Source organism: Choloepus didactylus, chromosome 13 (assembly GCF_015220235.1).
Source record: "Choloepus didactylus isolate mChoDid1 chromosome 13, mChoDid1.pri, whole genome shotgun sequence".
NCBI lineage: Eukaryota > Metazoa > Chordata > Mammalia > Pilosa > Megalonychidae > Choloepus > Choloepus didactylus.
Genome location: NC_051319.1, coordinates 95,246,026 through 95,260,127, shown reverse-complemented (window position 1 = coordinate 95,260,127; position 14,102 = coordinate 95,246,026). Strand labels below are relative to the sequence as shown.

The window sequence follows — 14,102 nt, the reverse complement described above, 5'->3', positions numbered from 1 at the left end:
AATTGAGGTGTTGGTCATGTCTTGTCATCACAGATTTACTGTTGTGCTATAAAAGGACTGTAAAGCTGACCTGTGACCTAATGTTGTACTTATTTTCTCTCACAGCATTATAGCTTTCAGAAAGGCCAACAAAGTGGGTATTTTCATCAAAGTGACCCCACAACGTGAGGAGGGTGAAGTGACCGTATGCTTTAAGATGAAGCATGATTTTAAAAACCTGGCAGCCCCCATCCGCCCCATCGAAGAAAGTGACCAGGGCACAGAAGTCATCTGGCTCACGCAGCATGTGGAACTCAGCTTGGGCCCACTTCTTCCCTGAAGGGTTCCACTGGCAGGCAGATCCCAAAGGATACTGTCACCAGGAACCTGTGTTAAAATGTGGAAGCTGCTGCTTCATTAGGCCTTGTTTATAACAGTGTATCCATGCACTACTGAATCCTATTCCTAGGAGAGTGGGGGTGTAGGCATGGCATTAGGAACACAGGGCAACCACTGTTCCTCTTGCTTTCACTTCTGTAGCACCAGAAAATCTGCATCTCCCTCACTGAATCCTGCACGCTGACTAATAACAGCATAGTCCCATCCCGAGAAAGGGGACAGCTGTTCCTCGGAGTGGCGTTAGATTTACCACTTGACTAATCTATTTCCTGATCTGATTTTACAAAGGGTCAGAATCTCAAGGATGAAACTTAAAATAATAACCCAAAGGTGGACCTGCTATTAATGATCTAGCATTGATCTCAGTATATCATCTGCTTTTTGGATTCCATTAGATATAATCCAGCAGTCTAAACATATCCCTTCACTTTCCATCATGGCTCCCATCTTGCCATAGATTCCCATTTGACAGAAAAATAGAATTGTCACCTTGTCTTAAACTTGATGATGATTGGAAAAAACCTGTGAAATTCTTAAGGCCTCATTTGCTCTCTTCCAAGTGAAAATAGTACAGGACATGTTTGTTTATTGATTGCTCTTAAAAATTTTTCCGGTAGGAATAAAACTTTTTCTTTTAAAAAGTATTTGAGAAGCAAGCAATTACATGTCATATCAAGGGAGTGGCCACAATATCCAGGGAAGAATGCTGCCACAAGGAGGCAATCTTTGTATGCCTTACACCCTACTTCTTTTCCTCTACCCTTCCTCTTTAACTCAATGACTTGTTCTCAGTATTTGGGACCTGGAAAGAGCCTAGAGAAAAATTGAGTGCACAAATACACTCCTCAAATGCAGAAAACATTTTAAAGGTTAGATTTTTAGGCATGATCTAAACTAAGGTTCTTTCCATTGATTTGAAGGGGAAATTAATGATTATGATTTCTTATATCCAAAACGGGATGTTAAGAAACAGAACCTTCTGCATTCCTGAGTTTATGACTTTCATTATATAGTATGTCAAATGAGACCACTTTGATTGAAAACCATGAAATAGTTCAGCAGATATTCTAAAATACATAGCACACATGCTGTTTCCACTTGATATCCTGGAGTTGGGTTGCTAACCATAATTTCTGTGATGTTTTCTAAAATGAGACTTGACAAAGTATATACCACTAGCTGTACCACATTTTCAGTAAATGTTTTGTTAACAAGTGTCTGATAGACTTTTGAGGGAAAAGAAATTTCTTGTTCATCCTGTTTTTTTTCTTAAATTTGAGGTCTTAAAATTAATGCATAACATAATCTAGAATACAGACAGGACATGGTAACTTGCAGCTCCACCTTGAAAGTTAAAAATAGGTGGGAAGCCTTTGAAAGACACTAAATTGTACCCTTAAGTTCAAGTCAGCTTTATGAAACAATATTCCTACAGAGAAATATAAATGCTGCAATGTAAGAAAAAAAATACTAATCTATAATATTATGACAATAATAAACAGGGCTTAGCCTTTTAAGAGTTGGGGTAGGGGAGCTGGGTAATGACAAATGTGTAGGCTATAGGAAGAGTTTAATTTTTGTGACCCTACAGAGTGTCAAATAAATTCTTACTTCACTACCTGCTAGAGCCTACTGTGAAGCCACCACTCCCTATTTGCTGGTGGAGGAAATGGGCATCAAAGTAGAAAATAGCTTCATATGTTTACACATTTGCACAGACTTCACAAAGTTGTATGTTGTACGTTTATGGCATGTAACTGTATTTGTTCCCAGAAGTAATAATGATCTTATGGGTTTTATCACCCACATGTGACACAGAAACACAAAAACACTTTGATATTAGAATATTTTTTTTCTTCAAAAGCCAAATTAACTTGCAGAACAACAGAGCCATTGGTTTAGTTTAGTGTTTCCTCAAGGTAGTTTTTAGTGCAAGCTGGTATTTTGTGTGTTCACAGAAATGGTTCAACACCTGCAGCTGGTGAATTAGCAATTTTATTTGTTGCTTTTTTATATTAGATCAGGTGCAAGATTGTTAAATGTATAGTCATTGTGGACCACTGCAGGAGAATTAGACATTATTAGCACTTGAAAATGTAATATTGGAAGCTTAAGGCTAAGTTAATTTGAATTTGTAATTTTATTAAACCACCAAAGTTTTCTTTTATTCAGAGTACTTATAGGCATAATGAGTGAAATGTCATGCATATTTGTGAAGAAACATTCTTTTGGTCCCTTTTTGGAATGAGAGGCACTCCTTGATCTTTATTAATAACAGGTTACTGTTTTGCCTTGTTGCTTAACTTAATGTAGTGAAATAAAACAAAGCTTGAGATGTGTCTTTTGTTTGGTTTTGTGAAAACTGGTTGGTAGTAACATGGCTCAGTCAAGAGACAGTGGAGTCAAGACAGTACATGAAAGTCACTGGGGCATGCTGCCTTCTCCCATTTTTTTAGATGAACTAAGCTAAAACTTCATATCAAGTTAGTTTACTAAAGCATATAAGTAGACGTTGCTTGATATCCTTGTAAACATGTTCTCAAAACCACTGTATAAATACTATGTTGTTAGGCATCTATCAGGTTTTATCCTGGTCATTGCTCCCAGTTACCCACTCAAATATACAAAACATTCCATCCCCCACAAGTATCCACTTACCTTCATCAGTACCCATATACTCTTCCTTCCCTCCTATTACTGTAGATAAACTGTTCATGCTCCTCCTATTGAAACCCAACCCTACCACTTAATGCATTAATCCCAGCCTTTTGCCTATTCAAGGACACCACTTAAGAATTCTCCCCTACCTCTCTTGCCTCATCAATTTTTTCCTCCTGCATTGTTTCCATAAACATGCTATGACTTCTCTAATCTTAAAAAGAAACTGACCTCATAACCCTCTTCAGGTGCCACCCCTGTTCTCTACTCCCTTTATAGCAAAACCCCCTAACTTAACCAGCTCCTATCCTCCCATTCTCACCTGACCCATTCCAGTTAGGTTGTCACCCCACCACTTCACCAGAACTGCTCTTGTCCATGTCACCAGTGATCTCCACTGTTAAACACAATGGTCAATCCTCAATCCTTACCTACTTAATCTTTTAGTAGCATCTGACAGTTGACTTTCAAAACGTTTCTTCACTTGGTTTCCAGGATGCAACATTCCTGGTTTTCCTTTTACCTTGCAACTTCCTTTGCTAGTTTTTCCCCATCTCCCTAACCTTGGCGTGTACCGGGTCTTTATTTCTTACACTTTTCTCTCTACATTAACTCTTGGAGTGATTCCGCCGGTTTTCAGACCATTTGCAAAATGTAAATACCAACTCTATTCTCCAAAAATCCAAGACCAATCTGGAGTTTCCCTCACCACCTTGTGCCTCTCCTGCAGTCACCCCTAGCTAAATGGCAACTGTATCCTTCCAGTTCAGAACAAAAACCCTGGCCTCACCCTTGACTCCTCTTACATGCTACATCCAATAAATCAGCAGATCTTCAAACTACAACCACTTCATTTCATCTCTGTTCCAGGACAAGTCACATCTATACAGATCCCTACTTTATTACAGTAGCATCTGAACTGGTCTCTTTGAAACTACACTGGTTACTACCTCTACCCTTTAGTTAATTTTCAACACAACAGTCAGAGTAAGTAACATTTCCCTGCTTAAAAACCTCAAAAGTCTTCTTAGCTAACTCAAGATTAAACTACACAGTCCTTACAATAGCTTATGAGGTCCTACGTGATCTGAAACCCACCCTCTCCCACCTCTACCTCTGAAGTAATCTACCACTCCCCCTGTTCTCACTACACCTGAGCCACACTAGCTTCCCTGCTGTTCCTAAGACACCCCAGGCAGGCTCCCCATCCAGGCCTTGGCACTGGCTGTTCTCTCTGCCTGGAGAGCTTTTCTCCCAGATAACTGCATTGCTCACACCCTCACACATCTAGGTCTTTGCTCTAAAGTTTCCTTAGTGAAACTTTCCCTTACCACCCCCTTAATATTGCAAACTGCTGCCCACCACTGCCAAACACATCCCCTATCTCACGTCTCTGCTTTATTTTTTCCCTAGCAGCAATCACCATCCAAAATACTATATTTTATATAGCATTTTCTGACTCCTCCTACTAGAACATAAATTCCATTAAGGTAGGGATTTTTGCCTTTTTTTTTTTTTTTCCTTTCCTGTATTTGCAGAGCCTAGAACCCTGGTAAATAATAGGCACCAATATTTGTTGAATAAATAGATTAGCACTAGCACCCTTTCCCTTATTTATATAGCTTTTGATAGCTTACCTTTTTTAAATTTATTTTTTATTTATGTGTCTCTCTTTGCCCTAAACCAAATGTCTACTTACTTGTTTTGTGTTTTCTTGCTCTGGTCTTCTCTCTACCTAGAATATTCTTCCCTCTCTCTGCACTTTTTTCAGAATTTCTTCCCAGTCCTCTCTCTCCCCATCCGGATGTGATCTTACTCCATAGCACTGTACCGCTCTAGGCCTTTACCTCTTTTTGCCTTGTATTATGGGTTTTTGTATGTATGTGGCTCTCTTACTGGTTGCAGACTCCCTGAGAGTCAAATCTGGGACCCTTTTTCACCTGTTTCTTCACTCTGTTCCATGGGCTGCCTGGAGCAAACTCAGAAACTCAAGAGCTAGCTATGCACTCAGTTGCAATATTTTATTTATAGTGAAGCATATTTCACAGTGTGGGACACCTACATAAGATAATGACTTCTAAGTCTTGCATGAAAGTGACATTAAATTACATAGAATCACACAATGAAAAAGTTGTTTCCTTCCAATTTATTTTTTTTTCTGGCCTGGTTAAATCAAAGATAACATATGAATACTATTATAGTTGTAGCATCTAAAATTTTTTTTTCAACACAAGCTTCTGTATCCAAGCCTTTGGCAGGCAACAGTGGCTATTTACTAAATAACATTGTTTAATTTTCATTGTTTTCAAAGCTACATCAAAGCACATGATACTAGGTGTCCATTTACTATAGTGATAGAAATTTTCCTGTTAAAATAAATTTAATTAAAATGAGGAGGCTTACAAATTCAGTGTCACTCCACTCTAACAAGAAAAGTGGACAAATGAGAAAATTATAAATATTCTTTGAACCTTCAGAGAGCTGGTGTTGTAGGGCAGTAAAATAGCCTGAGACCCCACCATGGAAAGACAGGTCTAGACTGGCTCACCTGTAGCAGAGCAAGAATGGAAGACATGTTGGCCACCATACAAGCAGGTGAGAAAAAATCAACTGAGGTATTAAAGAAGTATAAAAGGCCACATTTGGGCTAACATGACAGTGTAGAACCCCTGGAAGCCCAAGACACAGGAGGAGCTTGCAGGCACTCAGGCTCTTTAAAACCTCCACCAGGTGCTCATGAGAAGGATTCAGGTGGGCAGGAGTTCTAGAGAGCCTCCCTTGGTATAGAGGCATGCAGGAGCAGTTTGGCCGCCATTGGGAGAAAGACATGAAATCCTGACTCTCTGCCCAGACCCTTCTCATAAGAAGCAAAAAGTCCTAAGCCTCTGGAGGAGGGGCAGAAAACCCTGTCACTCCAGGGCACAAATAAAGACTCCTTGCTGCTAGGGAAAGGTAGGAAAAACTGTCTACCCCTGGGGAGGGACAAGATTCAGTCCCTGAGCCCAGAATTCTGTACAATACCATTAAAAGCCTCCTACCACTTCAGGAAGAACAGGAAACTCCTTGTACCCACAGATAAAAGGCAGAGGTTGGCTACCACAGGCAGAAGGGTAAGAATGTTGAGAAAAGTACAGCTCCTTACTAAAGAGTGAGGTGGAACTAAAACAACAGAGTATCACCCCTCACTGACACTACCCCATCCCATCCCAGCAAGCAGCTAGTAACAAGCATCCATTGTTGGGAGATGGGAAAGAGCAGGGAAAGACTTCCCAGTATGGTGGAGGCATGCGGGACAGCTAAAAGGTAAAAATGAAGCATGAACATGAGGAAAGTTCTCCAGCATCCCAGACTCAACCTAAAGCGCAAAATAATGCTAGACTATGTGAAATCTCTGGTGCACTAAAGGTAACTATAGCAATGACAAAACCCAAATCCAGCTCAATCCCTGACGAGATTTACAAATCCCCAAACTAATGACCTGACAGAAGGAGATGTTTGCCCATTTCTAGGCATTAATATGATGTACCTCAGTCTCTACTGTTATATAAGCAATGACTGGCATTCAATCAGAAATTATGAGACACAAAAGGCTGCACGAAAAACCAACCCATTTTCAAGAGAAAAACAATCAACAGGAATATATACAGACATGACCTAGACGTTGGAACTGTCAGACAGTGACTTCAGTACTGATTCACATGTTAAAGAAGGTAGCTGAAAATATGGACAATATGTATGAACATAATTCAGCAGAGAGGTAGAACTATAAGAGGTAAATTTAAATGCAAGAAATTAAAAATACAGATTCAGATAATGAATATCTTCAATGGGCTCATCAGCAAACTTGCCACAGATGAGGAAATAATCGGAATTTGGAGATAGGCAAATAGAAATTACCCAAACTGAAACTCAAAGAGAAAGAATTAAAGAGTTGTGGGACAATATCAAATGACCTAGTGGGTGTCAATGGCATCCCAGAAAGAGAAGAAACTTGGCGGAAGAATATTTGAAGAGATGAAGGCTGAGGATTTTCAAAATAACGAAAGACAATAAACTACAGATCCAAGAAGCTCAAGTAAATTCGACTAGGATGATCACTAAATAATTATGAGGAGGATGAGGAGAAGCAGAAGAAGATATCATATTCAAACTACTGAAAACCAGAGATAAAGAAAAAATCTTCAAGGCAGTCAGGGAAAAAAAGAAAAATTACATAGATGGGAGCAAAGATAAGAGTTACAGCCTACACTTCATCACAAAATATGTAAACCAAGAGACATTGCAATAACAATTTTACATTTCTGAAAGAAACAAAATATAACTGTCAATCAAAATTCTCTGCCTGGTGAAAATATTTTTCAAAAATAAAGGTGAAATTGAGGCTTTTTTAAGACAAATGAAATATGAGATAATACATTTGTTTCGGTTTGCTAATGCTGCCATTATGCAAAATACCAGAAATGGACTGGCTTATTTGGTTACAAAATCACAGTTCTACAGCCATAAAAGCATCCAAATCAAGGCATAAACATAAATCACTGGAGGAAGGCCACTGGCGTCCAGAAAATCTCTGTTAGTTCGGAAGGCACGTGACTGGTGTCTGCTGATCCTGGGCTGTGTTCCAGCTCCTCTCTCAGCTCCTGTGCGTTCTTGGTTCTTTATCTCAGGATATTTCTCTCTAGGTGCCTGGAGGTCCTGTCTTAGCATATCCCAGGGCAAACTCTGGGCTTCATCTCTTAGCTAAATGTCCTTCCGTCTGCATCTCCAAGCAAGTCTGAGCATCAGTGCCAGCAAGCATCTGGGCCTGTGCCAGTGTTTTCAAAGGACTCCAGTAAGCTAATCAAGTCCCACGCTGAATGGGCAGGGCCATGTCGCCATGGAAATAATCTAATCAAAAGTTTTACCCACAGTTGGGTGGGTCACATCTCCATGGAAACAACCTAATCCAAAGATTCTAACCTAATCAACACTAATACTTCTGCCCCCACAAGACTGCAGTAAAGAACATGGCATTTTGGGGGACATAATACATCTAAACCGGCACACCATTGCCAGGAGATCTGCACTAAAAAACATTTAAAGTACTTCAGAAAGAAAGAATATGATACCAGAAAGAAACATGGATCTTCACATACAAAAAAATAAAGAGCTTTGGAAATGGTAAAAATGAAGGTAATTGTAAAACTATTTTTTTCCTTTATCTTTAATCTTTCTAAAATATAATTGACTTACTCAAGCAATAAGTAAGGATGTATTTTGGGGGTGTTTTAGATTCGTAAGCTGCTTAAAACAAGTACCATGAAACGTGTTGGCTTAAACAACGGGAATTTATTAGCATATAGTTTTGAGGCTGCAAAAATGTCCAACTCAAGGCATCAAGGCAATGCTTTCTTCCTGAAGACCAGCTGCCAGTGATCCTTGGCTCTTCTCCCACATAGCAAGGCACATGGTGGTGTCTCCTGGTCTCTCCTCTTCTCTTTTAGGTTTCATTGATTTCATCTTCTTGCTTCCATGGTTCTCTCTCTCTCTCTCTTTCTCTCTGTCTCAATAAACATGTGCACATTTATTCTCTTATAAATGACTCCAGTAAGAGGATCAAGACCCATCCTGATTGAGGTGGGTCACACCTTAACTGAAGTAGCCTCATAAAAAGATCCTACTTACAATGGGTTCACACCCACAGAAATGGATTAGATTTAAGAACATATTTTTTTCTGGAGAACATATAGCTTCAAATCTCCATATGTGGTTCATAATGTGTAAATTTAAAATGTATGACCCCAACGGCACACAGGATGGGACTGAAGAATTGGACATATATGGTTATAATGTTTTTACACTGTGTGCGAAATAGTATAATACTGTGATAAATTAAAGACATGTATTGTAAACCCCTAGGTAATCAACTAAAAATGTTTTAAAGGTCTAACTGATAAATGAATAGTAGAAATAAAGTGGAATTACAAAAATACTAAATTAATCCAAAGGCAGGCAGAAAAAAAAGGGAAAATGGAACAAAAACAGATTAAATAAATTTTAAAAAAATATCAAGATGGTAAATTTAATTCCAACTCTATCGATGATTACCTTAAATGTAAATGGTTTAAACACCTCAATTAAAAGACAGAGATTGTCAGATTGGATTTTTAAAAAGCAAGTACAAATTATTTGCTATCTACAAGAAAACCACTGTAATTATAAAAATATGGATTGATTAAAAGTAAAAGTATGGAAAAGCTAATAATAGTTGGAGTTCAAAGGTTGTTGGAATTCTCTGTATGAGGTTTATATTATTTTTGTAATTGTCCTGAAAGTTTGAAATTATTTCAAAATAAAAAGTTAAAAAAAAAAGGGGGGGCAACAGGATGCAAAGACTAATCAAATGAAGCTGGAGTGGCTACATTAATATCAAAGCAAACTTCAGAACAAGAGATAGTGCCAGGGATAAAGAAGGACATTACATTACATAATGACAAATGAATATGATCCTAAAAACCAGAACTTCAAAATACATGGAGCAAAAACTAAAGTAGTAGTACACAAATCCATAATTATAACTGAATATTTCAATATATCTCTCTCAGTAAAATACAGAACAAGTAGACATAAAATTAGTAATGATATAGAAGACCTACACAACAATATACAAATGTAATGTAAATGGCATTTATACAACATTTCACACCAACAATAGCAGAATACACATTATTTCCAAGTGTACATGGAACATTCCCCAATATAGACCATATTCTGGGCTTTTAAACAAACTTCAACAAATACAAAAGAACTGAAATCACACAAAGTATGGTCTCTGGCAAGAAAAAATTAAAGCTAGAAATCAGTAACAGGATATTTAGAAAAATCCCAAATATTTAGAAATCAAACATGCTTCTACATAGTTCATGAATCAAGAAGAAAGAAATGAGGAATCAGAAAATATTTTGGATTGTATAAATATGAAAAAAAATGAAATTTGTGGTATGTAGTTATAAGTGTTGCTTAGACAGAAATTTACAGTGGTACAAGGTTAAATAGAAAAAAACAAAGAACTCAAATCAGTGTTCTAAGCTTCCATCCTAAGAAACTAGAAAAAAAGAGCAAATTCAACCCAAAGCAAGCAAAAGTGAGGAAATGATAAGGAAAAGAGCAGAAATCAATAAAATTGAAAACTTAAAAATAGAGAAAAATCAGTGAAATCAAAAGCTGGTTCTTTTTTTTCTCTCCAATTTTATTTAGATATATTCACACACCACCTGACACCAAAACCAGACAAAGTCATTCAAGTAAGAAAAAATAAATAAAGCACTACAAACCAATATCTCTGCTGTGTTATCTTCCACAAGTCTTATAATTATGGGTCTTGAATTTAGGTATATAATCTATGTTGAGTTAATTTTTGTATATGGTACAAGGTAAGGGGTGAGGTGTTTTTTTTTTTCCATGTGGATTTCCCAATTGTTTCAGTGTCATTTGTTGTAAAGACTTTGTTTACCTCTTTTAATTGCCTTAGCACCTTTGTCAAAAATCAATTGACCACACATGTGTGGGTCTATTGTTTGTTGTTGTTGTTCCCATTTTCATTTATTTCCAGTCTAATCTTCATTATTTCTGCCTTCTCCTCAATTTGGGATTAGTTTGCTATTCTTTTTCTGGTTTCTCCAGGTGTTCAGTTAGGTCTTTGATTTTAGCTCCTTCTTCCTTTTTAATGTAGGTGTTTAGAGCTATAAAGTTCCCTCTCAGTACTGCTCACGTTGCACTCCATAAGTTTTGATGTGTTGTGTTCTCGTTTTAATTCATCTTAAGATATTTACTTATTTCTCTTGCAATTTCTTCTTTGACCCACTGTTAAGAGTATGTTGTTTAACCGCCATGTATTTGTGACTCTTCCAGTTCTCTGGCTGTACTGATTTCCAGCTTCATTCCATTGTGATCAGAGAAAGTGCTTTGTATAATTTCAATCTTTTAAAATTTATTAAGACCCGTTTTGTGCTCCAAATGTGGTCTATCCTGGAGAATGATCAATGAACACTTGAGAAGGATTTTATCCTGTTGTATGGGGGTGCAATATTCTATTTATGTCTATTAGGTTCAGTTCATTTTTCGTATTATTTAGGTTTTCTGTTTCCTTATTGATCCTCTGTTTAGATGTTATACCTATTGATGAGAGTGGTATGCTGAAGTCTCCCACTATTATTGTAGAGACATCGATTACTCCTTCAGCTTTGCCAGTGTTTGCCTCATGTATTTTGGGGCAGCTTGGTTAGGTGCATAGGCTGGGTAAAGATGTCTTAAAAAGGAAACAAATAACCATAAAAGAAAAAGGTAATGTGAATTCATCAAAATGAAAAAAAAAACACACTTTTCAAAACACTTTTCAAAAGACACTGTTAAGAAAATGAAAAACAAGCCACAGACTAGAGAAAATATTTGCAAAATGCATACCTGATAAAGGACTGGTCTCCAGAACATATATTAAAACAACTCTCAAAACTCAACAGTAAGAAAACAACCCAATTTAAACAATGGGAAAGATATGAATGTTCACATCACCAACGGAGAGATACAGATGGTAATAAGTACATGAAAAGATGCCCAACATCATTCATCATTGGAAAAATGCAAAGTAAAACCACCATAAGATGCCACTACACACTTATTAGAATGGCTAAAATAAGAAAGAAACCGACCATACTGTTACCAATCAAATATGGGCGTTCTCTGCCCGATGAACACAAATGACCAATTCCTGAGACATCAGAGTTTCAAAGGGAGAAAGAGTCTATTGCCAAGCACAAAGCAAGGAGAACAGATGGCCCATGGGCCTAAAATCTATCTCTCTGAACTGCAGTAACTCTGAGAGTTTTATGGTATCAAGATAGACAGGTTTAGGATAATGAGCATAATGGCTCAAGGTGAATAAATTAGATCTGATCTGATTATTGAGCATGATTGATTACATGCATAGTCACAGAATGTATGCAAGAAAACGGTAGCCTTAACATGATGATGGAGATGATTTTTAGCATTATAAGGAGGTATAGGTTACTTATAGGTTAAAGTTTAAGCTACTGAGCATGTCAGGCAGGCCAATTCTGGTTAGATTGAGCTTTGTCTAGTAAGATAGCTTAGGAATGGTGGTGGGCTAGTTCTGGGCTGACTCAAGTTCCTTCATTAGTAAACATTAAGAGGCTGTCTAGAGGCGGGGCAAGATGGCAGACTGGTGAGCTGTATGTTTTAGTTACTCCTCCAGGAAAGTAGGTAAAAAGCCAGGAACTGCGTGGACTGGACACCACAGAGCAATCTGTCTTTGGGCATACTTCATACAACACTCATGAAAACGTGGAACTGCTGAGATCAGCGAAATCTGTAAGTTTTTGCGGCCAGGGGACCCGCGCCCCTCCCTGCCAGGCTCAGTCCCGGGGGAGGAGGGGCTGTCAGCTCCAGGAAGGAGAAGGGAGAATTGCAGTGGCTGCTCTTACCGGAAACTCATTCTACTGATTCAAACTCCAACCATAGATAGACTGAGGCCAGACACCAGAGACTCTGAGAGCAGCCAGCCCAGCAGAGAGGAGACAGGCATAGAAAAAAAACAACACGAAAAACTCCAAAATAAAAGCAGAGGATTTTTGGAGTTCTGGTGAACACAGAAAGGGGAAGGGCGGAGATCAGGCCTTGAGGCGCATATGCAAATCCCGAAGCAAGGCTGATCTCTCTGCCCTGGGCACTTTTCCTTAATGGCCCTGGTTGCTTTGTCTATTAGCATTTCAATAACCCATTAGATCTCTGAGGAGGGCCGTTTTTTTTTTTTTTTTTTAAATCCTTTTTGCTTTTTCTAAAACAATTACTCTAAGAAGCTCAATACAGAAAGCTTCAAAGAATTGAAATTTGGGCACGTCAAGTCAAGAGCAGAACTAAGAGAGCTCTGAGACAAAAGGCAATAATCCAGTGGCTGAGAAAATTCACTAAACAACACAACTTCCCAAGAAAAGGGGGGTGTCCGCTCACAGCCACCATCCTGGTGGACAGGAAACACTCCTGCACATCGCCAGCCCCATAGCCCAGAGCTGCCCCAGACAACCCAGTGTGACGGAAGTGCTTCAAATAACAGGCACACACCACAAAACTGGGAGTGGACATTAGCCTTCCCTGCAACCTCAGCTGAATGTCCCAGAGCTGGGAAGGGGGAGCAGTGTGAATTAACAGAGCCCCATTCAGCCATCATTTGAGCAGACTGGGAGCCTCCCAACACAGCCCAGCAGCCCAGAACTGCCCTGGGGGGACGGCACTCACCTGCGACATAGCACAGTCATCCCTCAACAGAGGACCCGGGGTGCACAGCCTGGAAGAGGGGCCCACTTGCAAGTCTCAGGAGCCATACGCCAATACCAAAGACTTGTGGGTCAGTGGCAGAGACAAACTGTGGCAGGACTGAACTGAAGGATTAGACTATTGCAGTAGCTTTAAAACTCTAGGATCATCAGGGAGATTTGATTGTTAGGGCCACCCCCCCTCCCCGACTGCCCAGAAACACGCCCCACATACAGGGCAGGCAACACCAACTACACACGCAAGCTTGGGACACCAATTGGGCCCCACAAGACTCACTCCCCCACTCACCAAAAAGGCTAAGCAGGGGAGATCTGGCTTGTGGAGAACAGGTGGCTCGTGGACGCCACCTGCTGGTTAGTTAGAGAAAGTGTACTCCACGAAGCTGTAGATCTGATAAATTAGAGATAAGGACTTCAACTGGTCTACAAACCCTAAAAGAACCCTATCAAGGTCAGCAAATGCCACGAGGCCAAAAACAACAGAAAATTATAAAGCATATGAAAAAACCAGACGATATGGATAACCCAAGCCCAAGCACCCAAATCAAAAGACCAGAAGAGACACACCTAGAGCAGCTACTCAAAGAACTAAAGATGAACAATGAGACCCTAGTACGGGATATGAAGGAAATCAAGAAGACCCTAGAAGAGCATAAAGAAGACATTGCAAGACTAAATAAAAAAATGGATGATCTTATGGAAATTAAAGAAACTGTTGACCAAATTAAAAAGATTCTG

General features: G+C 39.0%; 1 protein-coding gene across 3 annotated transcripts in view; it reads left to right on the top strand.

Annotated features, from left to right (window-relative positions):
- DCTN4 (dynactin subunit 4) overlaps positions 1-2,717 on the top strand; it is a 32,964-nt gene extending 30,247 nt beyond the window's left edge. For all 3 annotated transcript variants that reach the window (XM_037801263.1, XM_037801264.1, XM_037801265.1), the window contains one exon: positions 106-2,717. In XM_037801263.1, coding sequence (XP_037657191.1) covers positions 106-319 — 214 coding nt within the window. In that variant the 3' untranslated portion in view covers positions 320-2,717. The remainder of the gene's footprint in view (positions 1-105) is intronic.
- The last annotated feature ends 11,385 nt before the right edge of the window (positions 2,718-14,102 follow it).